This window comes from Myotis nattereri (genome assembly GCF_964212035.1).
Source record: "Myotis nattereri genome assembly, chromosome: 2".
In the NCBI taxonomy this organism is placed as follows: Eukaryota; Metazoa; Chordata; class Mammalia; order Chiroptera; family Vespertilionidae; genus Myotis; species Myotis nattereri.
In genome coordinates this window covers 212,332,317-212,356,655 of record NC_138076.1, presented here as the reverse complement: position 1 = coordinate 212,356,655, position 24,339 = coordinate 212,332,317, and the positions used below count along the sequence as shown (strand labels likewise).

General features: G+C 59.0%; 2 protein-coding genes across 2 annotated transcripts; one reads left to right on the top strand and one right to left on the bottom strand.

The window, feature by feature from the left end:
* Positions 1-8,849, top strand: RRP7A (ribosomal RNA processing 7 homolog A). The gene is made up of 7 exons (XM_081084376.1): positions 1-81; positions 1,883-2,025; positions 3,870-3,995; positions 5,034-5,151; positions 5,460-5,557; positions 5,883-6,081; positions 6,511-8,849. Exons 1-7 carry the CDS (start codon positions 9-11, stop codon positions 6,594-6,596), a joined length of 843 nt encoding a protein of 280 aa, XP_080940502.1. The 5' UTR covers positions 1-8; the 3' UTR covers positions 6,597-8,849.
* On the bottom strand, positions 6,954-21,457 carry SERHL2 (serine hydrolase like 2). Its single transcript, XM_081084375.1, has 12 exons — positions 21,346-21,457; positions 20,281-20,430; positions 20,065-20,178; positions 19,764-19,805; positions 18,834-18,853; positions 18,347-18,421; positions 16,654-16,766; positions 16,023-16,102; positions 12,141-12,175; positions 9,699-9,781; positions 8,278-8,374; positions 6,954-7,397 (listed from the first exon to the last, which is right to left on the bottom strand). Exons 1-12 carry the CDS (start codon positions 21,347-21,349, stop codon positions 7,278-7,280), a joined length of 933 nt encoding a protein of 310 aa, XP_080940501.1. The 5' UTR covers positions 21,350-21,457; the 3' UTR covers positions 6,954-7,277.
* Positions 21,458-24,339: the final 2,882 nt, after the last annotated feature.

Here is a 24,339-nt window from a genome sequence, read left to right as displayed (position 1 = left end):
CCGGCAAGATGGTGGCGCGCAGGAGGAAGCGTGCGGCGCGGAACGCCGAAGAGGGGATTCCAAGCCCCCCTGGCTACTCAGGTGAGGGGCCGCGGGACAGGTGCGGGGCCGGGTACAGCCAGGCTTCGCCCAGAGGCGGCTCGGGGGCGGCGTGGCCCGGCAGGGCGTGAGGCCCACGCGGCTCCCAGCATCGCCTCTCCCGGGACGAGCCCACTTTGGCCAGCACCTCCCTTGGCGAACCCGCCTCTGTCCACACTCTCCCCGGGGCGGGCCCCACACCTGCCCCCCTCGGCGAGCACGTCCACTCCCCGCTGCCTCTGCGGTTCCGAGTCCGGCCCCGGCAGCTCTCACCTGGGCGGGTCCGTGCCCAAACCCCTCCCTTTGGGCAGCCACCAGTCTGTTCTCTGCATCTACAAGTCTGTTTTTCTCTTTGTTTTAAAATTATCTTTATTGATTTTTAGAGCGAGGGGGAGGGAGAGAGAGAAACGTCGATGTGCTGTTTCTCGCACGCTCCCTACGCGGGATCGGCCTGCAGCCCGCCGCCCCCGCACGCGCCCTTCACCGGGAGTCGGACCGCAGCCTCCGGGTGCCGGGGAGGAAGCCCCACCAGCTGAGCGCCCCCGGCCGGGGCTAAAGTCAGATGTGAATCAGATTTTGCCTCACACTCCTACCGCACCCCCAAATCTCCCCGGTGGCTACAGTTAGCGCCTAAAGTAAAACCCCAACTTGCTCCCATGGACCCCGTGGCCCCACGTGTTCTGGCGGGTGCGGACCTTCATCAGGTCCAGCTCTCTGTTCCGCTGAGGCTGCAAGCTCTTGACTCTTCAGGGGTTTTGCACTTGGTGTGGCCCCTTCTCAGAGTTCCGCCACCCGCGGTGCCGACTGCGCTCGTCCCCCTCCGCCAGGCAGCCTTCGGGGTGTTACCTAAGGCCTCGCCGCCGTCACCCTGTGCTGCCTCCCGGTTTCTTTCGGATCCGGTGCAGCCTCGTTTTATGCCTGCTCCCTGCCTCCCTCCGCACGCAGCTGCTGAGTGCGGGGCTGCGCTGCGTCCCCTGTGCTCTGAAGAAGGTGGTGGGAGGATCAGAAGACAGCCAGCCCCTAGTTTTATGAGGATTAAAATGTATGGGAATATGAGCGATTTCCCAAATAATCCTCCAAATACAGACGTAGGACCATAAGAGAACTTGCGAAGGCACAGAAAGACAGGTGGAGCCAAAGCCGGTTTGGCTCAGTGGATAGAGCGTCGGCCTGAGGACTGAAGGGTCCCGGGTTCGATTCCGGTCAAGGGCATGTACCTGGGTTGCGGGCACATCCCCGGTGGGAGATGTGCAGGAGGCGGCTGATCGATGTTTCTCTCTCATCGATGTTTCTGGCTCTCTGTCTCTCTCCCTTCCTCTCTGTAAAAAATCAATAAAATATATTTTAAAAAAAGAAAGACAGGTGGAGAGGAGAGGGCTGCTCTTTCCGGGAAAGGGTACAGGTGTGTGAGGCCCGCGAGTTGGAGGAACAGAGAAGGCAGAGTGGCCTGCCAGCTGGTGGCGGGAGGAGGGGGTGAGAAAAGGCCATGGGGCGGGGGTGGGGGTGCTGTCAGCACCAGCTGGGCTCCGGCCACGGCCACCGGGAGGGTTTCGGTGTTTACCTCAAACTGTCCTCGTTTCACTCCCTCCTGTAATCATTGCCGCCTCTGTTAGCTCGGGGCCCTCGTGGGCAGATTCTTGGCTCAGATACTGTCATAGACTGAAGAGCACCCTGCTCAGGTCTTGCCCAGAGGAAGGGCTCAGGGCGGGGTGGGTGGGTGGGTGGGTGGACAGGCAGATGGGACTAGAAGGGGCAGCCTGACCTGACGTTCACCCCATCCTTTCCTGCCCCGTTTTCCTTCCAGCCGTTCCCATCAAGTTCTCTGGGGAGCAGAAGGCTTCCCATTACCTGTACATGAGAGAGCACAGAGTTCGAGAGGGCGCCAAGTCTTCCTGGCCTCAGAAGAGGACGCTCTTTGTCCTCAATGTGCCGCCTTACTGCACAGAGGTGAGCTGGTGCCCGGGAGGCGGGCGCGGGCGCGGGTGGGGCTCTGGGCAGAGCCGTGCTTCCCCTGCCCCCACCAGGGCCTGAGCCGTGAGAGAGATGGAGGCGGCTACCTGAGCCCCAAGGGCGGGCATCCAGAGGGCAGCCTCTCTCCTGAGATGTGTTTTTGAATAGTTTTTTACAGATTTCAGAGCAGAAGGGAGAGGGAGAGCGGGAGAGAAACATCAGTGATGAGAGAGAATCATTGGTCGGCTGCCTCCTGCACACCCCACACCGGGAGTCTGCAACCCAGGCGTGTGCCCTCACCGGGATGAGCTATGACCTCCTGGTTTATGGGTCGATGCTCAACCACTTAGCCACACCGGCCGAGCTAAAGGTATGTTTTTAAAAATATTAATGTTGAGGAGCCCAAAGTTTTTTATTACCTAGAATTATTTCAACTGCATGCTGTTTTCCCCTGTCCATAGTAAAAGGTAGGAAAACTGTAAGAAAATAAAATTATTTCTAAATCTATCTAGACATGCCTATTTTTTTCTCTACAAATTTGGTAAATTTAGTATTATATAACTTTACAGAAGAGAAACTACTTTTGTTTTTTCAAAAAAATTTCTAAACGATTACTGTTTTAAAAATATATTTTTTTAATTGATTTTAGAGATGAGGGAAGAGGGAGAAATAGAAACATCAATGATGGGAGAGAATCATCTATCGGTTGCCTCGTGCACACTCCACGCTTGGGATCGATCCTACAACCCCAGCATGTGCCCTGGGAATGAAACCATGACCTCCTGGTTCATAGGTCAATGCTCAACCACTGAGCCATGCTGGCCGGGCTGAATGCTTACAATTAAAGAGAAGAAACCATTAAGAGGAGAGGGTGCCATTAATTTAGCCTTTACTGAAGGCCTGGCCAGATGTGTGCAGCCCACAGGAGTTCACAAACAGAAGCATCACCACCTGCACCCAGAGATCCCTCGTCTCTCGCTCCCCGCCCCCCCTTCCAGCAGCACAGGTTTCACTGTTTTTAATTTTTTTTTTTATATTTTACTGATTTTCCACAGAGAGGTGGGGAGAGGGACAGAGAGTTAGAAACATCCATGAGAGAGAAACATCGATGAGAGAGAAACATCGATCAGCTGCCTCCTGCACACCCCCCACTGGGGATGTGCCCACAACCAAGGCACATGCCCCTGACCGGAATTGAACCTGGGACCCTTGAGTCCGCAGGCCGACGCTCTACCCGCTGAGCCAAACCGGTCAGGGCAGGTTTCACTGTTTTTAAAAGGCAGATTCAGGTGGTAAAACTTTCTTGGTTGGCTCATAAAATCAGAATACTAGGAATAACACCAAAAATGTCCCCACCTATTCTTGCAATAATTTTCTTTTTACATTTAAAACGTTTGTTTATAGATTTATTTAGAACCTAATCCCTCTTTCGGTATCATTACCCAGAGAAATTGATAGGAAAGACTGATCTTTCAGCAAGATGTACTTTCCAATGAGAAATCCCTTCACTTCGGTGAGAAAGCCAGTGCGTTCTGGGCATGTGCTCCCGCAGGATCCTGTCACAAAGCCAGAACTTAGGCCTGAATTCCGTCTCCCCCACCTCCTGAGGCCCTGCCAGTGGAGGGGTGGCCTCTTACCCCTGTTTTTAACGTGTAAATTGACAAGGTTCTGTCCCGGGCCCTGGGAGGAGAGGATTTTAACCCCTGCTGAGGCCGTGGCTTGCCCAGCCCTCCCTGCGTGTCCCCGGTTGGGGCACAGACGTGGGATCCCGGATCTCCAGGGGCGGAGGGAGGCTCCTGGAAGGGCCTGCAGCCCTCACACTGCTCCCTCCGCCTCGGCAGGAGTGCCTGGCCCGCCTCCTCTCCCCCTGTGGCCCCGTCCAGTCAGTGGAATTGCAGGGGAAGCCCGAGCTCACCGAGAGCCCCAAGGAGCCAAAGTCGAAGTTTTTTCACCCCAAGCCTGTTGCGGTAAGCCTCCATTCCTGGGGTCTGCCAGCATGGGGCACGGGGGCTAGGGCAGGGACCCCGTGAGGGGACGGTGATGCTGGGTGGCAGTGGGACTTTCAGGGCCTGCCCTATGGCTCTAGGCCAGACATGTGGTCCAGGAGGGCTGGCAGGTAAACCCCTCCACTCCTTACCCCAGACTTGCCACTACCTTTAGCTTCCTGTCGCCTCTCTCCAGTGTCCTGAAAGCTCTGGGTCCATCTCTTCCCCACCCCCACCCCCACCCCGAGGGCCTCCTTGAGCCCCACTGTCATTCCCTGTGGCCTGGAGCTCACGCCTCCTGCTGCAGTGGAATTGGAACTAGTCTGCGCCCTGTGTGTCCATCCATTCCTGGCCAGGGCTCAGGACGCCGTTCCCCGAGTCCCTCCCATAACGGAAGAAAGGCCTGGTGGGAACGGGCACAGTGGGTAACTAGGGGCACAGTGGGTAACCAGGGGCTCAGGTGGGTAACCAGGGGCACAGGTTGATAACTAGGGGCTCAGGCGGGTAACTAGGTGCTCGGGTAACTAGGGGCTCAGGTGGATAACTAGGGGCTCAGGTGGGTAACTAGGTGCTCAGGTGGATAACTAGGGGCTCAGGCGGGTAACTAGGGGCTCAGGCGGGTAACTAGGTGCTCAGGCGGGTAACTAGGGGCTCAGGCGGGTAACTAGGGGCTCAGGCGGGTAACTAGGGGCTCAGGCGGGTAACTAGGGGCTCAGGCGGGTAACTAGGGGCACGGGCGGGTAACTGGGGGCTCTGGCGGGTAACTGGGGGCTCGGGCGGGTAACTGGGGGCTCGGGCGGGTAACTGGGGGCTCAGGTGGGTAACTGGGGGCTCAGGCGGGTAACTGGCACACACCCATCCTGCCTGTGGATTAGGGACAACCTCCTGGTGATCTTCATGTTCAGGGACAGCCCTGCACATCTCGCTGGTCCAGTGACAGTCAGGCGCGGGCAGGGGCAGCTCGTGCCGGGTGAGCGGCTGGGGGACAGAGGCCCGGCGCTGTGACCTCTCTCCCCCCAGGGCTTCCAGGTGGCCTACGTGGTGTTCCAGAAGCCGAAAGGGGTGTCAGCGGCCTTAGCCCTGAAGGGCCCTTTGCTGGTCTCGACAGAGAGTCACCCCGTGAAGAGCGGCATTCACAGTCAGTGCTGCTGGGAGGCGGGGGGGCGGGGGGGGTACCTCCTTCCCGGGCCCTGGGTGAGTGGGTGGGGTCCTCGTGGGGGCAGCATCGCCATGTTCACTTGCTCTGAGAGCAGCGCGTGGGAGGCCTGAGCCTGGCACTGGGTGGCATAGGTGGGGCCCAGCTTGCCACCACTAGAACCTCCCTTACCGAACCCGGGCCAGTCTCCATGCCCGTGGCCTGTGTGCGATAAGCCAGCTGGCCCGGCGGGTCCTGGGGTGGCCCGCACGTCACCTGAGGAGGCCTGTGTCCGTCGCTCCCTCCCTCAGAGTGGATCAGTGACTACGCAGACTCCGTGTTGGACCCGGAGGCCCTGCGAGTGGAAGTGGACACATTCATGGAGGCGTACGACAGGAAGATGGCCGAGGTAGGGCTTCGCGGGGGGCTGCACATCATTGTCGCTGTGGGGAAGGCGGTGCCACGGGTGTGGGTGGCTCCTGAGGGGGCGGGGGAGGCAGCTGACCTGGTCACCATGCAGTCTAGACACCCCTTTCCCTGCTGAGTCCCGGTCACCTGAGCTGGTGGCGTCTACTCACTAGGTCTGTAGAGGAGGAACGGTCCGAGGCTGGAGGAGGCACCTTCACTGCTGGGGTGGAGTGGGCAGCAGGTGCCCCTGGGTGCCCAGGTTCTTCCCAGCAGGCTCCCGAGGCTGCAGGCGGGTCCCGGGCCATCACAGGGTCATGTCCTTGCAGGAGGAAGCGAAGGCCAAGGAGGAGGAAGGGGTCCCGGACGAGGAGGGCTGGGTGAAGGTGACACGCCGTGGCCGGCGGCCCGTGCTGCCCCGGACGGAGGCAGCCAGCCTGCGGGTGCTGGAGAGGGAGAAGCGGAAGCGCGCCCGCAAGGAGCTGCTCAACTTCTACGCCTGGCAGCACCGGGAGACCAAGATGGAGCGTAAGGGCGCGCCCCCAGCCCGTCAGCCAGCCCCTCGGCCAGCCCCACTAGTCTTGAGCCCCAGAGGCAGGCATTGGACCTGGGTTCTGGGCCAGGGTGTCCTTAGGCCCAGATTTCCCAACAGGCTTTGGGTTTGGGATCCCAGCCCGGCAGCACCTGTGTGCTGGTCCCACTGTTGCTCCCTAGAGGTTGCTGTGGGGTCGTCTGGGTTACTTAGGGCTGTAGAGGCAGGCACCTGGAATGTAGTTGTGCTGGGGCCAGACTGCAGGAGGAGTGTGTGTGTGTGTGTGTGGCCTCAGGTGCTGGCTGTGGTGCAGAGGCTGCTATGGAGAGGGTGTGTGGCCAGGCAGACTCATGGGGGCAATGGGGCGCAGCTCCCACGGGCACGTTGTCTGATCCTGGCCGTTCCCCTTTCCCCTCACGCCCCAGATCTAGCGCAGCTGCGCAAGAAGTTCGAGGAGGACAAGCAGAGGATTGAGCTGATGCGGGCCCAACGCAAATTCCGTCCCTACTGAGCCGCGCGGACAGGGTGGTGGGGATGGCCAGCAAGGACACGAAGGCCTAGATGCTCTCAGACTGCCCCGGCCCGGAAGCTGCCACGTCAAACAGCACCAAGCATCAGCCCACAGGCGGCGGGTAAAGGACAGTGCCACCGCAGCCCTTGTCTTCAGCAGCCCCGAGCCCGGAGCTGGTGAGCCTGCCCAGCATGAGGACTTGGTTCTCAGGGGCCACCGGCCCAGGAAGGGGTTCCTGCTGCTCCTGTCTCCTCCCAGTCTGTCTGCATCTCCCGCTAAAAGCTAAGTGTCCGCCATGTTCTCCCCTTAACCCTCAGTGGCCAAGCCCCGCAGCTGTGAAAGCCCCAAAGGCAGTGAGAGAGAAAAGAACAATTTATTCATCCAGGCGGACACAGGAAAGGCGCAAGAGCTGCTGGCTGCAAGCCGGGCGGCCTGTCCAGTCCTCCTGCACTCCCAGCTCACTGCCGGTTTCCAGCCACAACACAGACCCCGAATCCAGACACAGTCTCCCCTGTGAACTCACAAATGTTGGAGCCAGAAGTCACACCCCACACCTCTGCTCTGCCAGCTCCTGCTGCTCCAGACCAGTGAGGCCTGGCCCCGTCGCGCCTGCCTGGCTGGGCCCGGAGCTGGGCGTCGGTGGTGTGTGGCGAGCAGAGGTCTCAGGCCCCGGGCCCAGGGCTACAGCTGGGCTGGGATCCTGTTCCCGCTCCGTAAGAAGGAGCCAATGATACTGGCCACGTGATCGGGTTGGTTCATGTGGACGTAGTGGTTGCCTGGAATTTCCACAAACTGGAACCGCTGGGGAAGGAGGGGACAGGTGGTGAGTGGTGGCTCCAGGGGCCCCTCTGGTGGGGCTTTCCTGGGGTCTGCTGCCTCCCTGTGGTTGTCATGGCGTCCCTGGGTGATTCAGGCCTGGCTCTGAGTTCATGAGAAAGGCCTCTGGGAGGGAAGTGTGCCAGCCCTGGGGGCCTGGGCATGCTGAGCGGTGAGCTTGGGGAAGTAGGCTGGGCGGAGCAAGTGGCGATGCTGCTGCTCTATCCGACCCGCCCGGGAGGGAGCCAACGGACAGGACGGGAGGGCACCGCTGATGGCCACGCAGCCACATGGGCTTCCTGTTTCCGGGGCCAGGTGCTCCCCAGGGACAGTCAAGCACAAGTCCCAGCCCTCCTGCTTGGGGCCCACCCCCACCTGCAGCCAGCACCCAGTGAGGGGACTGGCCATCTTTTCCCATTTGGGACCTTAGGAAACTGGGATGGCCGCTGGCTGAGTCGGGCCTGGCCCCCTGGGTGTGAGGACAATAAAGTTGGGAGAGTCTGCCAATGAACAGTCTACTCTGTGCCGGTTTACGTTGCCCACAGCTGGGAGTGAGGCCTGGTAGCTCCGGGGGCACCTGGTAGACCTGGGGCTGAGCCAGACCAGGAGTCTTAGTGGTTAGAGCACCGGCCTGTGGACTAAAGGGACCCAGGTTCGATTCTGGTCAAGGGCACATGCCCGGGTTACGGGCTTGATCCCCAGTAGGGGGGTGTGCAGGAGGCAGCCTCATCATTGATGCTTCTATCCCTCTCCCTTCCTCTCTGAAATCAATGAAAATATATTTTAAAAAAGAAGAGGTAGCATGGTAGAGCCCCAAAGGGCATGATGCCCCTCCATACCCAGCCACCCTGAGCCCCACACCCACCTCTCCTAGGGCAGATTTCAGCTGGTCAGTCATGAACAGTATGAGCCCCTTGTCAGCATCATATTCTCTCCTCACGTCAAAAAATCCTTCAGTTGCTCTGGAAAGCAAGAAACCAGGGTTCATCTCGGGTCCGCCTCCAGCAGTGCCCTGCACCCTGGCCTGAGCTACCCCCCTTCGTCCACAGCTGGGTTCAGCCACTCGGTACCCACCCACACCTGAAGTCCAGTTTGCCCTGGTCACAGCCAGTGAATGTAGAGCCAGTGAATGGTTTGAGTCTGTACTTTTTCTTTCCTTTTTAAAAAAAGTGTTTTTATTGATTTTTAGAGAGAGAGAAGCATCAATTGGCTGCCTCTTGCATGCTTGCTGCTGTGGACCTAGCCCTAGGCATGTGCTCTGACTGGGAATTGAACTGGCAAACATTGGTACATGGGTTGATGCTCAACCACTGAACTACACTGGCTGGAATTTCTTCTTTTTTTTTTTTTTTTTTAAAATAGCTTTACTGAGATAATTTCACCCATTTCAAGTGTATAATTCCTTGGTTTTAAATATATTCAGTTGTGCAACCACCAGTAGTCAATTTTAGAGCATTTTCATCTCAAAAAAAAAAAATCCCAAACCTATGTCCTCTCCCACACACAACTGCAGGCCTAGCTGACGTTCTGTGCAGTCCCTCCCTGGGCTTGCATGGGAGGGGCGCCCCATGGTGGACTCCGTGCTGGCTTCCTCCACGGAGCCGAATGCTTCAGGGTCCGGCCGTCCTCTGGCACCGGTCAGTGCTTCCTTTTTAGGACGGAAACAGTCCGTGGTGGACGGATGTTGGGGTTGCCCCACCTGGTGGTGGTTGTGAGCAATGCTCTGGACCATCCCGCACCAGTGTGGGCCTGACGGGTCTGCACCTGGGAGTGGGACTGCCCAGCCAGAGGGCCATGTGGTAACTGCTTGAGAGACGCAGGCTGTTTGCCACTGTGGCCGCACCGCTGGACAGTCCCATCGCTCTGAGGACGGGCTCCGGCCATCCGCCAGCCACACTGCGCTCAGGTGAGAGTAGCCACGCTGCGGGTGCGCAGCAGTTTGGATGTGCATGTCTCGAGTGCATACTCTGTAGACCCTGTGCTCGGCACCAGAGACAGAAGTGTCCCTGGAGGTCACAGATCCTGCCTTGGGCATGGACGTGCAGGGCTGCAGTGCAGGGGGGTGGCATCTCGGCCACAGTAAAGGGTGTTCACTGCCGTGAGACCCTGAGGTGTTGGCCTGGGGGAGAAAGGCAGGCAGGAGCGGCAGCATAGGGTGGGGTGCCCTCCACCGTCGCCTGTTGAAAGGTGTGCTGCCCAACCAGCCGCCGAGGGCTTCCCAAGCGAGTGGCACTGGGAGGCCTGCAGATCCCTGGTGCTCACGGTGGCTGCTGGGCTCAGACTTACTTGATGAGCAGCGTGTGGGCCTGCAGCTTCTTGATGGCGTGTGCACACAGCTCCTTGCTGATGAAATCGAAGGTGTGCTCTGGCTGCAGAGGCAAGAACCACAGTGAATCATTTCTCATCCTCACCCGAGGATCTGTTTTCTTTTTTAAAATATATTTTTATTGATTTCCGAGAGGAAGGGAGAGAGAGAAACATCAATGATGAAAGGATTGTTGATCAGCTGCCTCCCTCATGCCCTCAACTGGGGACTGTGAGCCAGCAACCCAGGCATGTGCCCTGACTGGGAATCAAACTGACCTGGTTCGATTCCTGGCTGGGCTCAACCATTGAGCCACACTGGCGGGCATTTTTAAAAAAATATTTATTGCCCTAGCTAGCTGGTTTGGCTCAGTGGGCAGAGCGTCGGCCTGGGGACAAGGGTCCCTGGTTTGATTCTGGTCAAGGGCACAAGCCCGGGTTGCTGGCTTGATCTCCAGTGTAGGGTATGCAGGAGGCAGCCGATCAATGATTCTCATCATTGATGTTTCTGTCTCTCCCTCTCCCTTCTCTGAAATCAATAAAAAAAAATTTAAAAAAATATATTTTATTTATTTGCGAGAGAAACATCAGTGTGTGAGAGAAACATCAATGGGTTGCCTCCCATACACACCCCAACCAGGGATCAATTCTGTGACCTGGGTATGTGCCCTGACCAGGAATCTAACTAGTGACCCCTCGGTGCATGGGACAACGCTCCAACCAACTGACCCACACTGGCCAGGCACCGGGCACTGCTGTGGGTGAGACCTGTCTCTTGGCCCTGGGGAGCCTGGTGGGGCACCTCACCCACCTACCCCAGGATGGAGCCCGGGGCCCAACCACACCCCCTTCCCAAAGGGCCTCTCACTGCCACGGGCCGGAGGCCCTTTCCCCCTAAATCTTTCTGGGCTTGCGGCTGCCCATCCAGACGGTGTTTCCCAGACGCTTACAGCCAGGCGAGGCCGTGTGACTGAAAGCAGAGGGGTCCGGGCGACTTCTGGGCCTAGATTTCAGGTCTCAGGTGTGGCCCCTTCCCACTCCCTTTCCTGGTCCACAGGCTGCCCTGCCAGCCTGGCCCTGGGCTCTGCCAGCGCAGCCACCTGCCTGCTCGGACAGGTGCCATGAGACAGTGCAGCGTGATGCCCACAGTCCCTGCTGGCCTCCGACAGCCCTGACCACCGTCTGACCATTCCGATGGCTAGGCCTGTGCCGCCGGGGACTGTGGTGCTGGAAGGGGAGCTGGGCCACACTGGCATGGGCTGCCGTGTAAACCGCACACTGGACTTTGAAGACTTGATAAGAAAAAAGTCAACGATCTTAATGTTCTATATTGATTACATGCTCAAGTGACAACATCTTGGATGCCCTGAGTTAAAAGTATTGAACATGACTTCACCTGTTTCTCTTTACTCTTTTTTTTAAATATATTTTATTGATTTTTTACAGAGAGGAAGGGAGAAAGATAGTCAGAAACATCGATCAGCCACCTCCTGCACACTCCCCACTGGGGATGTGCCCGCAACCCAGGTACATGCCCTTGACCGGAATCGAACCTGGGACCTTTTCAGTCCCCAGGCCGATGCTCTATTCACTGAGCCAAACCGGTTTCGGCTCTCTCTACTCTTTTAATATGGCTACTGGGGAGGTGAACTTAAGGAGGCTCAGATACTTGTCGCGCTGGGTGCTCTAGTCTGAGCCCTCTGAGGGCACCGGGTCTCCTGCGTCCGAGCTCAGTGGGCAGCTGATGGGATCAGGGTGTACTCGGTGGGTTAATTCACGAAGGCTCCCGGAAGGACCGACTAAGCTACTGTGTGCATGGTGGTGAAGACTCGATTCCTATGAACACATGCTGGCCACAGCCCACAGGCTCTGCCTGCTCTGCCTGGACCCCTCCCAGCCATTTCCTACTCTTCAGACTAAGATCACCTTGGGTGCTTTCCCGCAGACAGGTTCCCGTGCCCCCCACGGATGAACGGAGTAGCCGTCCAGCGGCTGTTCTCCGGCCATAAAGGAATGCATTCTGACGCAAGATACAGCACGGGTGAACCTGGAGGACGTTCTCTGAGCGAAATAAGCCGGACACACAAGGCCACACCCGGCATGACTCCCTGGGAGGTGGCTGATCGATGTTTCTGACTCTCTCTCTCTCTCCCTTACATGAGGTCCCTGGAGCTGTCGGATTCAGAGAACAGAATGTGGTCGCCAGGGGCTGGGGTGGGGGGAGTCCGTGGTTATGGGTAAGGAGTTTATACTGGGGAGATGTGAAATGTTGGGGTGGTGATGGTTGCATGGCATCATGGATATGTTTTATGCCACTGAATTGTGTACTTACAAATGGATGAAAAGGATAAATACTCTGCTATGTACATTTCTCCACAAGAGAGGCCGACAGGCACGTGAAGAGAGGAGGGCGGTGGCACTCACCCAGGCGATCCTCCGGTCTCTGTTCAGCACCAGGCCTGGGAGGGAAGCACAGACGGTGTGGGTGAGGGCGAGGCCTCGCCTCAGCTGCCCTGGGAGCCTGGCCCTTCAGCCTGGACTGGCAGGGACCATCCCCAACATGCCCTGGGGGTTCAGCTGGGGCAGAGCTTGTCCGCCACCACCTGGCCATAAGCCATGTGGCCACCCCGGTGCCTCCCCGGCCACCCCAGAGGGCAGCGCAGAAGGATGGACGTAGGAATGGCCCCTCCTGGCCTCAGAGTCTCTGAGAACCTTAAATGACCCTGCGGGTCTTCAAACACCATAAGGTACCCAACACTGAGGCATCACATCACCACTCGTCAGAGAAATCGAGCAAAAAGAAAGGTTGGAGGGTCGAAAGGTTGGTGAGTGATCCTGGCTCCACCAGGGAGGGCGGCTGCCATGCTAAACCCACACCTGGCAATGTCCCCTCAAGAAGTGGCTGCCGGGAGGGCCGGGTAGCTCAGCTGGGTAGAGGGTGTCCGGTTTCGCCAAGGCTGTGGGTTCGATCCCGGTCAGGGCACAAACAAGGATCAACCAATGAATGCATAAGTGGAACAACAAATCAATGTTTGTCTCCCTTCCCCTCTCTCTAAAATTAATCTAAAAAAACGAAAAAATCAATCAACTCATCAATGCATCTGTCCATTAATACCCACTGCGTTGTAGAACTTCCTTTGGTTTGGAAAAGCCACAAAACTTAACTCAGTGACAAAGTGCTAGGAGCATCTTTTGTCGTGATATTTGGTCTCTGAGCCCAGGTCCTGACACAGCCCGGACCCCTTGGCATTTCCTGACAGGCTGGGAGGGCTCCCCTGGAAGATGAAGCCGTGCCCCGGGGAGTGGGCGGGGGCTGGGATCGAGTCCATCAGCCAGGCCTGTGTGATGAGGCCTCCATGCAGTCCTTGGAGCACAGGAGCTGCCTGAGAGGCAGGCCGGGAGCAGCGTGCGGGGAGGAGGCAGCCTGCGAGCCCCACCCTGCCCTGCGCCTGCTCCGCGCAGCTGCCATCTGGCTGGGCCTGAGCGGTGTCCTGTACAATGACCCAGGGCTGAGCAGACGTTTTCCTGAGCTCTGTGAGCCACTCGAGGAAATGACTGAACCCGAGGGTGTGGGGACGCCAGTTACAGCCAGTCGGTCAGAGCACAGGTGACGGCCTAGTGTGGGCATCGGCAAGCGAGGGGGCCCTGAGCCCTGCGGGGCCTGCTGCAGCCCTGGGCGGGGACAGGAGACAGCGTGGCTGCTCGGAGCGGGGAGGACCAGGTGCGGAGGAGGTTGCCACCCCAGCCAGCAGGCCCGGCGGAGGCTTTCTGACTCAGGAGGCCCAAGTTCAAAGGTAAGAGAATAAACCTCAGGAAGCCTTTCCACGCTCCCTCCCTCTTCCATGCGGGGCCAAGGTCACAGACTCCAGCCAGCAGTGCCAGTCCTGGCCATGGGCCGTGCCAGCAGCTGCTGCTCATGGGAAACAGAATGTTGCCAGGCCTTCCCATTTTTCAACAGAAACTGGGAATTCTGTTTTATATATGAACAACCTGTTCAAAATCCCCTCCAGGCCAAATGTTGGGGTTTAAACTACACAAGTGAAACCAATCCTGCCCGCTACCCCAGGGCCACACAGCCTGTGGGGAGGGCTCGGTCCCCGCGGTGGCAGGTGGCAGGGGCTGGGCACTGCAGTCATTAGGGAGCCAGAGCTGGGTTCTCCCCTCAGGCCAATCCCTCCAGCTGTTCCCAGAAGCCTAGGCCCATCAGAGGCAGCACGCAAATAAGAAGGCAGCCAGGGACCCGCCCCTCTCCACTCTGCTCACAGCCCCCTGGTTCTCCCACAGGCCTTGGCCGGCACCTTTCTTCTCCCAGGCCACCTCCCTCCTGGATTCCCTGTGAGCACGCCCTCACCTGCACCACTTTGCTCTGCTCAAAAGTCACCTCCTCCAGGAAGCCAACCCAGCCCCTTCTACCTGAATGTCACACTGCAAGCTCCGCCCACCTCCTGCGCCTCCCGACGCCCTGTTCTGCATCCTGCTAGCTCCGGCCTCCCCCAAGGGAGCATGCGCACAGCCAAGGGCCGCCAGGAGCTCGGACAGAGGCATCGCAGAGTCTGTCACAGCCCTGCCTGCACCTGACCTTGGGTTTCTGGCCTCCAGAATGGAGAGGTAAGCCCCGGGTTGTGGGATTTGTAACGGCAGCCCTAGGAAGCGAACACAGAGTTCAGAGGGGTCAGGTCCAGTGATGGAGGTGTCCCAGTCCCCTGCCCTGCTCCAGGACGGATGGGGGCTGTCAGGGTCTCTGGGGGGAAGGGGTGCGGGGGGGCAGCTCCCCCAATGTCACCGCCCTGTTCCCATGGCGTCTGGGAACCCGCCTGGTCTTCCTTTAGGTTAACCCAGGGCCCAAAGGGCCACGACCACTGCAGAGGGGCTGGTCCCCACACACTGATCCAGGCAACTGCCACTCCGCCGCCTCCTCTCCCACCCCCTAGTCATCGGGTTCAGCGTCTGTGCTCATCTCTGCACGTGACCCTGGCCTGGCCTAATCGGCTTCTGTGCCTCCCGATTAGCCCACTTCTGCTCCAGGGGCCGCCTGGGTGCACATCTGTGTGGGCACGTGGGGAGCCTGGCCCAGGCGCTCTGCCCTCTGTCCATGAGGATCTGCAGGGAGGGGCAGGCAGAGGCTCAAATGATAACTGACAATCCCCCACAACAGGTCAGACTGGCGGCCGAGGTAAAACAGTGCCGGGTCCTGTCCAGTCCCTTTGACCTCTGGCTTCTGCAATTTCTGGAAAACAATACAAGAGAGCAGGCCTCTGGTTTCTCTTGAGCAACTGGAAATTCTGACCAGACTAGGCCCGAGTTCCTACCATAAGAAGGACAGGCTGGGCCAGTTCCACAGTCCCCACCACTCCCTACCGCTCACTCCCAGCAGCCGGTTAACTCTGCAACTTGCCCAGCGCCCACAGGCTTTGGGTTCTGATCCCGCCTCCTGGGTACTTTATAAACTGGAGTCACAGTCAGCCGGGCTGGGGGCGGGCACAGAGCTCTCTCCATAAAGGTGTCCTGCCGGGCTGACCAGCAACCCCTGAACGATGGATGAACAGGTGACAGCTTCGCTGTTGAGAGAGGGCTAAGGGACCACCTGGCTGATAGCAGCCAGGCAGCCTCGATTGCCTGTCTCACTAGCCTTTTATTGTAGCAGCAGCTGGAGATAAAGTTTATCTTTTAGACACAACCAGTGGGGTAAATAATCTTGGGAGGACACAGGTGTTAACACTGTCCTCTAGGCAAGGGCATGCGGGGATTAAGCATAAGGATTCCAGTAAACACCCGGGGTCTGCACGAGCACAGACTTGTTTGGAAAGGTCAAGGGATAATTAGGGGCGCTCCCCTAAGTCGGAACACCCATAAACAGGGCAGGCGGCCTTCCGCACACTCCCCCTCTCAGACTGTCCTCCTCACAACTTTCCAGCCGTCTCTCCTGTGGTCCCCAACAGTTTCCTGAGTGAATGTAACGGGAAGCGAAGCAGACAACACGGGCCGGCGCTCCACCAGCTCCACTTCTCCCGTTCAAAGCCACTCGGCCCCTCAGGACACCCTCAAAGCCCAGCCTCGGACACGGGCCCCACCGCAAGGACCCGCACAGCGAGCGGCCTCCGGGGTGTGCAGCACCGTCTGACGGCACAAGTCACTTGGCCTTGCCGAGCCTCAGCTCCAAACGGGCTGAGCAGAGGGCAGTGGAGCATTAAATGAGATGCTACTTGCAAAGCACACAGGATCACGCCTGGCCCAAGACAAGCTTGGTTATTATGGCTCCTCACCAAGAACCCTGCCGACGAGCGGGCCAGGCGGTGAGCACCTTACCTGTGGGCACCTGGGTGGCTCCCCGCTGCAGCAGCAGCTCCCCGCACTCCTCGCCGACGTGGCTGTTATTCTTCAGGAGCCTGGGGAGACAGAGGGCGCTGGGTGCCGTGGGTCAGGAGGGGCCAGTGGGCAGGGAAAGGGAGGCCACCCCGCCAGGGCGCAGGCGGGGGGAGGGGCTGTCACATCCGTGGGGGCGGGTGTTTCCACGGAGCCCTGCCCACCAGGCAAGGACAGGTGCTGGAGGCCCAGGTGTGACAGCCAGCGTGCTCACCCCGACCTGCGGTTCCCCACAGCCAGGGGGTCGGGGCAGGCTTCAGAGGAAGTGCCACCTGGCTGAGGCCCAGAGGAGGGCGGTGAGCCAGGGCCCGGGACAGGCCTGGGGAGGGGCCCAGAGGGAGCAAAGGTGCTGACGGAGAGAGTGTGCCAGGGGAGAGCAGGGGGCGTCGATGCACAGGGGAGAGTGAGGCAGCTGCAGCTGCAATGGTGCCAGGGGGCCTGAGGCCCAGGTGGGCACAGAGAGAAGCAGGCTTGGTGTGGACTTGCCACCGAAGCTCCTTCCTCCGGCCCCGTGACTGGCTCCTCCCATGTCCTCCCACCGTCTCCCCCAGCCCGCCTCGCCCATGGCACCCACCTCTGCAGCATCTCCTGGGGGCTGAGCGCACGCGGGGGCTCCTGGGCGGCCTGCTCCACCAGCAGCGTGTGCTCTATCGCCTTCCGCTTGTAGGTCAGCAGGTTCTCCAGTTCCTAAATACCCGTGGTTCTCTGGGCAGCGCCCCCTGCAGACAGGGCCCGCCCCCCCCCAGCCCAGGCTCTGCCCTCAGCAGCCCTGGCCATGCCTTCTGACCCAGGCGGGTTAACTGGGATCGGGCCTGCTAGTTAACCCTTGACCCAGAGCAGGCTGCCTGCCTGGCCCAGCCCAGCCTGTGGTGGGGACGGCGGAGGCTCAGCTTGGATGACAGCTGGAGGGGCAGCTTGGACGATGGAGGGGAACATGGCCGGCAAAGTCAGGGACCACCTGGTGGTTGGAACGATGCTTCAACCAGAATTCACCTGGTTAACTAATGCTGTCACTCCGAATGGTGGCGTGCAGACTGGCGGGGGTGCCGCCCAGGGGTTTCCAGCTTGCCCCTGAGTGTACCCCTTTCCATCCTACTCACCCTGGGAAGAGGCTGGAGTGGGGGGGGGGGCGGGGGGGGGGGGACGGTGCTCGCAACACTCTGCTGAGAGCACAGGGAGGACCAAGCAGTCACCAGCCCCGGGCACCGTGTTTGTCAACTCAGCGGGTGAAGCCGATGAAAAGCCAGAGTGGCAGCCACCATCTCATCGGACCCACGGGTGATGCACCGAGCTCACTGCGCACTTGCTAAGCCGGGATGGGCACGTGGCGCCAAAAAGACACCGTGGCCCTCGCCCTTACGGAGCTTATGGTCACTCGGCAGACAAGAAAGCAGCTGCCGAAGGGGCTGTGCCACAGCCGGGAGCCGAGCCCCGGAGCAGAGCGACAGCGTCAGAGCTGCAGGCCGCCTCCCGCTCCGAGTCCCGACCATGCGTGCCCCCCGCGCTCGGTGTACGACCCACCGAGTCACACTGGCCAGGGCCCAACCTCCTCGGTTTTTGTTTGTTTTTGTTAATCCTCACCTGAGGATATTTATCCATTGATTTTTATTTATTTTTTAATACTTTTTAAAAATCCTCACCTGAGGAGATTATATATATATATATATTTCTTTTGTGAGGATATTTTTCCATTTATTTTTTAGAGAGAATGGAAGGGAGGGAAGGGAGGGAGGGAAGGAGAGAGAGAGAGAGAGAGAGAGAGAGAGAGAGAGAGAGAGAGAGAGACATCGATGTGAGAGAGACACATCGATTGGTTGCCTTCGCACATGCCCCGACCAAGGCCGGGGAGGAGCCTGCAACTGTCACTGGTGGCGGTGGGGGAGGGTCAGCACCTCCCCCCAGCCCACACCCAGGGCTGCTGTGCCATGTTCCCGGGCACACAGGCCCTTGGCTGAGTGTGAGCAGAGCTTCCGCACCCACCGCTCCTGCTCTGTCCCACCCCCTGGCACTTCCCGGCTGACCTGGCATTTGCAGATCCCTCCCCACCCCAAGCAGTGTAGCAGCATAGCTCTGTCCTGTGTGTGTGTGTGTGTGTAAGAGAGAGAGAGAGAGAGAGAGAGAGAGAGAGAGAGAGAGAGAGGGAGGGAGGCGGACTCCTCTTGTCCACCCTCTGCCACTCCCCCCACCTCCCTGCTACCCACCAGAGGAGACAGTGCCCAGGGCCCCACCTGGGACCTGGGTCTCCCCAGGGACAGCCCCATTCTTACATTAGAGTCCAGCGCAAAAGGGGATGAGTCCAGCAAGATAAGCTTATCCACCATCTCGGGGAACATACAGGAAAACTAGTGTGCGACACAAAAAGGGGAGAATGAAGAGGAGAGAAAGGGACTCAAACTTTTCCCTGGTGTTTCCTGAAACACCTCTCAGGCTGGGGCAAGGGTGCTGACCGAGAGGCCGGAACGAGACCCTCTATCCCTTAGGGCACCTTCCTCTCCCCTGCCCACCCCGTCCGCACCCAGCACCCAGCTCCGAAGCCCGGGGGTGCCTGCGTTTGGGGCTCTGTCTGCCACAGCGATTACTGCTGGGAGCTACCAAGCCGCTGGCACAGCTAATGAAACGCTGACCCGAAACTCGTGGCCCCAAGAGACGCTTCCTGTGCCAGGTAACTTCCTCCTCCTGCTCTCCCACCCCACCCCCACCTGGAGGAGCACCCACGGCCGGCCAGAGGTGATCACTGCAAAGCCTTCTACTCACCATTCCACCCACAGTGCCACCTACGAGACAAAACAGCAGTGGCTGAAGCTCCCCAGCCATCAAAACCTACCAGACTTCCTCCCAGCTCCTCTCTCACCAGTGATGGGGCTCCTGCCACCCTTGGGGCTCCCTCCCTGGGGCCAGATGGCCCCTTCATCAGACCTGACCACTCAGGGGGCCGTATTTCCCTCATCAAATTGGGAGACAACTGCCCGGCCGGCGTGGCTCAGTGGTTGGGTGTTGACCTATGAACCAGGAGGTCACGGTTCAATTCCTGGTCAGGGCACATGCCTGGTTTGTGGGCTCGATCCCCAGTGTGGGGTGTCCAGGAGGCAGCCGATCAATGATTCTCTCTCATTATTGACATTTCTACCTCTCTCTCCCTCTTCCTTTCTGAAATCAATAAAAATTATTTTTTTAAAAATTGGGAGACAGCCCTAACCCGTTTGGCTCAGTGGATAGAGCGTCGGCCTGCGGACTGAAGGGTACCGGGTTCGATTCCGGTCAAGGGCATGTACCTTGGTTGTGGGCACATCCCTAGTAGGGGGTGTGCAGGAGGCAGCTGATCGATGTTTCTCTCTCATCGATGTTTCAACTCTCTATCCCTCTCCCTTCCTCTCTGTAAAAAATCAATAAAATATATTAAAAAAAATTGGGAGACAACTACCTACTGGGCCATAGGTGCCTCAAGGGAGTTACCTGAGCCCAGAAGCCTCAGTGTCCAAAGGTCAATGTCGAATGAACCCCTTCATTTCCCTTGAAGTTCCCAGAAGTGCAGGGGAAAGGGACCTGAGTACCAACGCCCCCTCTCGCAGCCCCCCCTCCTCCCGCCGGAGCCCCGCCCCCTCCCGCCGGAGCCCCGCCCCCTCCCGCCGGAGCCCCGCCCCCCCTCCCGCCGGAGCCCCGCCGGCCCGGGCCGCGGGTACTCACCAAAACTGTGGCCCATGATGGAGAAGCGATCCCACTTCAAGGCTGAAAGCACAGAGCCAGGGCTGGGGTCCAGCCTCCCCACCTCTGTCCCAGCATCTGGGGCGCCCCCCTCGGGGGCGGACCCCGCAGGAGGGAGTGGGCCCTCCTGCCGGCCTCCTCCAGCTTCCCAGTCACCCAGGGATTCGGGGCAGAGCTGGGGCCTGACAGGTCACCCCCAGGCCAGCCTTGCTTCCTGGCTACCACACTCACTCCCACCGAGAGAGGGGGTGCCCCGCTCCCCAACACTCTGCCTCTTACTCACCTGCCGAGACTCTCCGCATCTCACCCACGAAGTTCTGATAGTAATAGGGAAGGCCTGGGCTGTAGTGGGACGAGAGCCCGTGGCCCCCGAAATCCATGGCCACGTAGTAAAAGTCTGAGGCGGAGGGAAGAGGGGGGAGAGGTGTCGGACTGGCCTCTCCCCTCTCACTCCCCCGCAGCCCTGCCCCTCGCCCTGGCCTTCCTCCCGCCAGCCCACCTCTTGGGAGGAGAGGGATGAGTCTGTCGAAGGAGTTGGCATTGTCCAGCCAGCCGTGCAGGCAGAGAATGGGGGAGCCCTTCTGGGAGCCCCAGGCTTTGGCGGCGATGTGGCCCCAGGGCACAGCCAACTTCAGCTCCGAGAACAGACCTGAAAGCCATCAGCTCGGTCCTGGAGCCGCACTTCGGAGCCTTGGTCTGGGCCCAGCCCCTCACCCCCACTGTGCAGGGCATCAGCGACACCCAGGATTCCTGTGCTGCCCCCACGGTGACGGGGAGAGACCCGGAGGTGGGCCTGGGGATCCCCAGGGGAGGGGAAGAGAAACTGGGTCCACTGAGTGAGGAAAACCTTGGAAGGGCTTCACCACAGAACCTTCCAGAATAGTCTGGGGCTTGGCTAGCTCTGGGCTCTGCCACTTGCTGGCCGCGCAACCGTGGGCAAAGTTATGAAAACCCAGCCTCGGTTCCTTTTCTGTAAACTGGAGTAAACAGTAATAATAACAATAATAATAATAATAGCCAACATTTTCCGAGTCTTTGCTGAGGGTGAGATGCAGGGGCCCATCTCCCACATCTTCACAGTAAGTTATGCATCCATCCGTTCAGCCACACAAGTATTAAGGCTGGTTCTTAATGTTAAGAACCCCGCTCCGCAGACCGGGAAACTGAGGCATGGGGTGCAGTACAGGCCCGAGGTCACAGGGAGGGAGAGCTGGAGCCGGACTCAGCCCCGGACCCGCTCTGACCCCGCCCCACGCTGCCGCCGGCGGTCGGGGCTGCCTGCTCGGCCGCCCGGAGCGGCCGCTCTACCCTGCTGCCCTCCCCACGGGGTTGGGCACCTGCACCCCTAAACTCCCGGAAGCTTAACTTCCTACCTGGGACTCCCGTGTCCCACCCACCACCCTGCCGGCCCGGCTCGGAGACGCGACGTGAGGGAGGGCGGCGTGGCCGGCGAACCCTCCCGTCCTGCCCGCCGCGGGCCCTGGGAGTGGGCGGGCGGGTGGCAGCGCGCGGGTGGCCTCCCCCTCCCGCTCGGGTCCAAGGGTCCCTGGACAGGGGTCTTCACCCATAGCGCCCGTGATCGCGCGGCGGCCGTCGCTGTCCGCCTGGAGGTCGCTCCCAAGAGCACGGACGCCTTTTCAGGCCCTACCGGCCCCTCCCCGCCCCGCCCCGCCTCCAGGTCCCGCCCCGCCTCCAGGTCCCGCCCCGCCTCCAGGTCCCGCCCCGCCTCCAGGTCCCGCCCCGGACAAGCCCCGCCTCCTGGCCCCGGACAAGCCCCGCCTCCTGGCCCCGCCCCACTCCGCGGCCGGAGGACCCTCCTGGGGCGCGGCCGGAGCTCGCTGGCCTGTCCCGTGCAGCGCCCGCCCTCGGGCGCCGCGTGCGGTAGGAAAGTGCGCTCGTCGCGGCGAGGCTGTGAGCCGCGCGGCTGGAGAGCCCGGGATTGTGGCCCAACGGCCTCCAGAACTCCGGGCTCCGTCCGGGCCGTGTCGCGGGAGCGGAGAAGGCTGTGCTTGGCACGTGGGTGATGGGACCCGTTCCCTGGGCTGTGCCCATGGCCGCCGGCCCCGCGGGGACCTGGAGCTGCAGCTGGGGAAGCAGCCGCAGGGATCTGGGCAACCCCTGGGCCCTCATCGGCCTGCACTGAGGGCTGAGTGTGGGGTGACTTTTGTTTAACGTCCACCGGGGCTGCACCGCGTTCCCGCCGCGGCCTGGGCCCAGCAGTCAGCGCCTGGCAAGAACCAGCCTTAGTATTGGTGTACGGCCGAACGGCTGAGGCATCCCAGTAAAATGAGGGCATGGAGGACTCCCCCACCCGCCACGGGGAAGGATTATAGACAATGAGGTTGGGCCTGAAAAGGATCTAGAGCAGTGGTCCCCAACCTCTTTTGGCCACGCCCCACCTAAGCATCTCTAAGTCCTGATGCCCCCCTCCCTGTGACATGGAATTCTTATTATTCAGAAAATGACTCCTATGCACGTGGTCGGAGCCTGAAAGGCCATTCACTTGATCTAAATAAGCTTCCATAGAACATGGCATCCATGAGAGAGAAAAATAAAAGAACGAAAGGACAGTTGACATACGGAGGAAGAAATCACTAAGAAATTGTTAAAAATAATAATATGGAGTGATATGAAAAAATAGCAAATAAAATTTCAAAACATAATAGAGTAGCAGCCGCCAACCTTTCGGACCTCACGGACCACCAGTGGTCTGCGGAATACCTGTTGGCGACCGCTGTAATAGAGAACTGAAATGCATAAATACGTCACTATATTTATACACTGTATATGAGGCTCCTAAGAACCATAGGAAATGCACAAAATTCGCTGTCAATAACTTATTCTCGAATTACCCCCCTTAAAAATCAAATTGCCTCCCTGTGGGGCTTGTGCCCCACATTGGGAACCACTGACCTAGAACCCCAAGCCATGAAGGAGATGTTTGGGGTACTAAATGCTGTAATGAAGGCCCTAAAGTGCACCCTTTGCGTCTCTGACAGTGGCAAGTCTAGGACAAATAAGGAAAAGTACTTCCTGTTCAGTCACCAGTTTGCTAATTGGAAGGCCTGGGAGTGAATCCATGTGGTCCCTCAGGGGGTCCCAGTCCAGCAGAGCCCCTAACTGGTGAACCAGAATCCAGCAGGCTGAGGGCTGGGGAGAGAGCTATGAATTCTCCCTGCGGCTGGGGCAGGGCCAGATCCTGAACACAGGACAAGGGGCTGGGAGGTTGTGCCAGGGGAGCCAGAATGTGGGGAAGGGGCTGCGTGTGGGGCTAAGGAGTTTGGACTTTATTTTGAGGGGGTGGTCTAGGGAGGCTTGGCAAGGCCATTTCTATGAGGGGTTCACGCACAATGGTGTCCATTAGTTCCAGGATTGTTTTGGGTATCACAGGCCCTGGGGTGACAGAGCAATGGGGTGACTCCAGTGAAAAGGCTCTCTCTTCTGCTGCCCTGGGGACCCACTGCCACACCTTCATGGATCACATGTATATCTGGCAGCAGGCTCCAGCCTGACCTCTGGGTGAGGGCCTCTGGGCCGGGCCAGGAGGCAGGCCAAGGGGGGCCAGGTAGCACTTTTTTTTTTTTTTTTTAGCAGAGCACAGTAAATTTATTAAAGCGGTAGTATGTACTTAAGAAGTGAGAGCAGCCCTAGCTGGTTTAACTCAGTGGATAGAGCGTCAGCCTGCGGACTGAAAGGCCCTGGGTTCAATTTTGGTCAGGGGCATATGCCCTGGTTGCAGCTCGATTCCCAGTAGGGGGCGTGCAGGAGGCAGCTGATCAATGATTCTCTCATCATTGATGTTTCTCTCTCCCTCTCTGAAATCAATAAAAAATATATTTTTTAAAAAAGAAGTGAGGACAAACGACCTTGGAGAATGAGATGTGCCGATGCAGTGTACATGGAAGATTTTTAAAAAAATGTTTTTATTGATTTCGGAGAGGGAGGGAGAGAGAGAAATAGAAACATCAATGATGAGAGAGAATCATTGATTGGCCACCTCCTGCACGCCCCCTACTGGGGATCAAGCCTGCAACACCGGCACGTGCCCTTAATTGGAATCGAACTCGGGACCCTTCAGTCCACAGGCCATCGCTCTATCCACTGAGCCAAACCGGCTAGGGCTTCTTTGTCTGGTTTTAATTGGGTTGTTAGTGTTTTGCGGTCGGGCTTGCGTTTAGGAGAGGAACTTGGAAAGAAGGCGCTGTGGTACGACCATCATCGCCCCTGCAGCCCAAGTGGTAGGAAAACATCGGATGTGCAGAGGGCAGGATGGACGAAACAGGCTGCCCTCACGGAGCATAGTGGGTGCCCCGTGCGCCCCCCAGAATCCTGCCAGGACTGAGGCGCCATTCCTGCCGCTGCCGGCGAGTGTCGCTGTGGCGACCCTCAGCTGGGCTCTTGCCTGAGACTTGCCCATTCACTGAGGGCAGCCCACGGCCATTAGCTGTCCTCCTCGCAGGGGTGCCAAGGGCTGCCCCCTTACATTGGTTCAACCCTGCAGGACCACCCCAGCTCCCAGCTCCCTGCGGAACTGGCCAAGGTTCCCAGTTCACCTCCT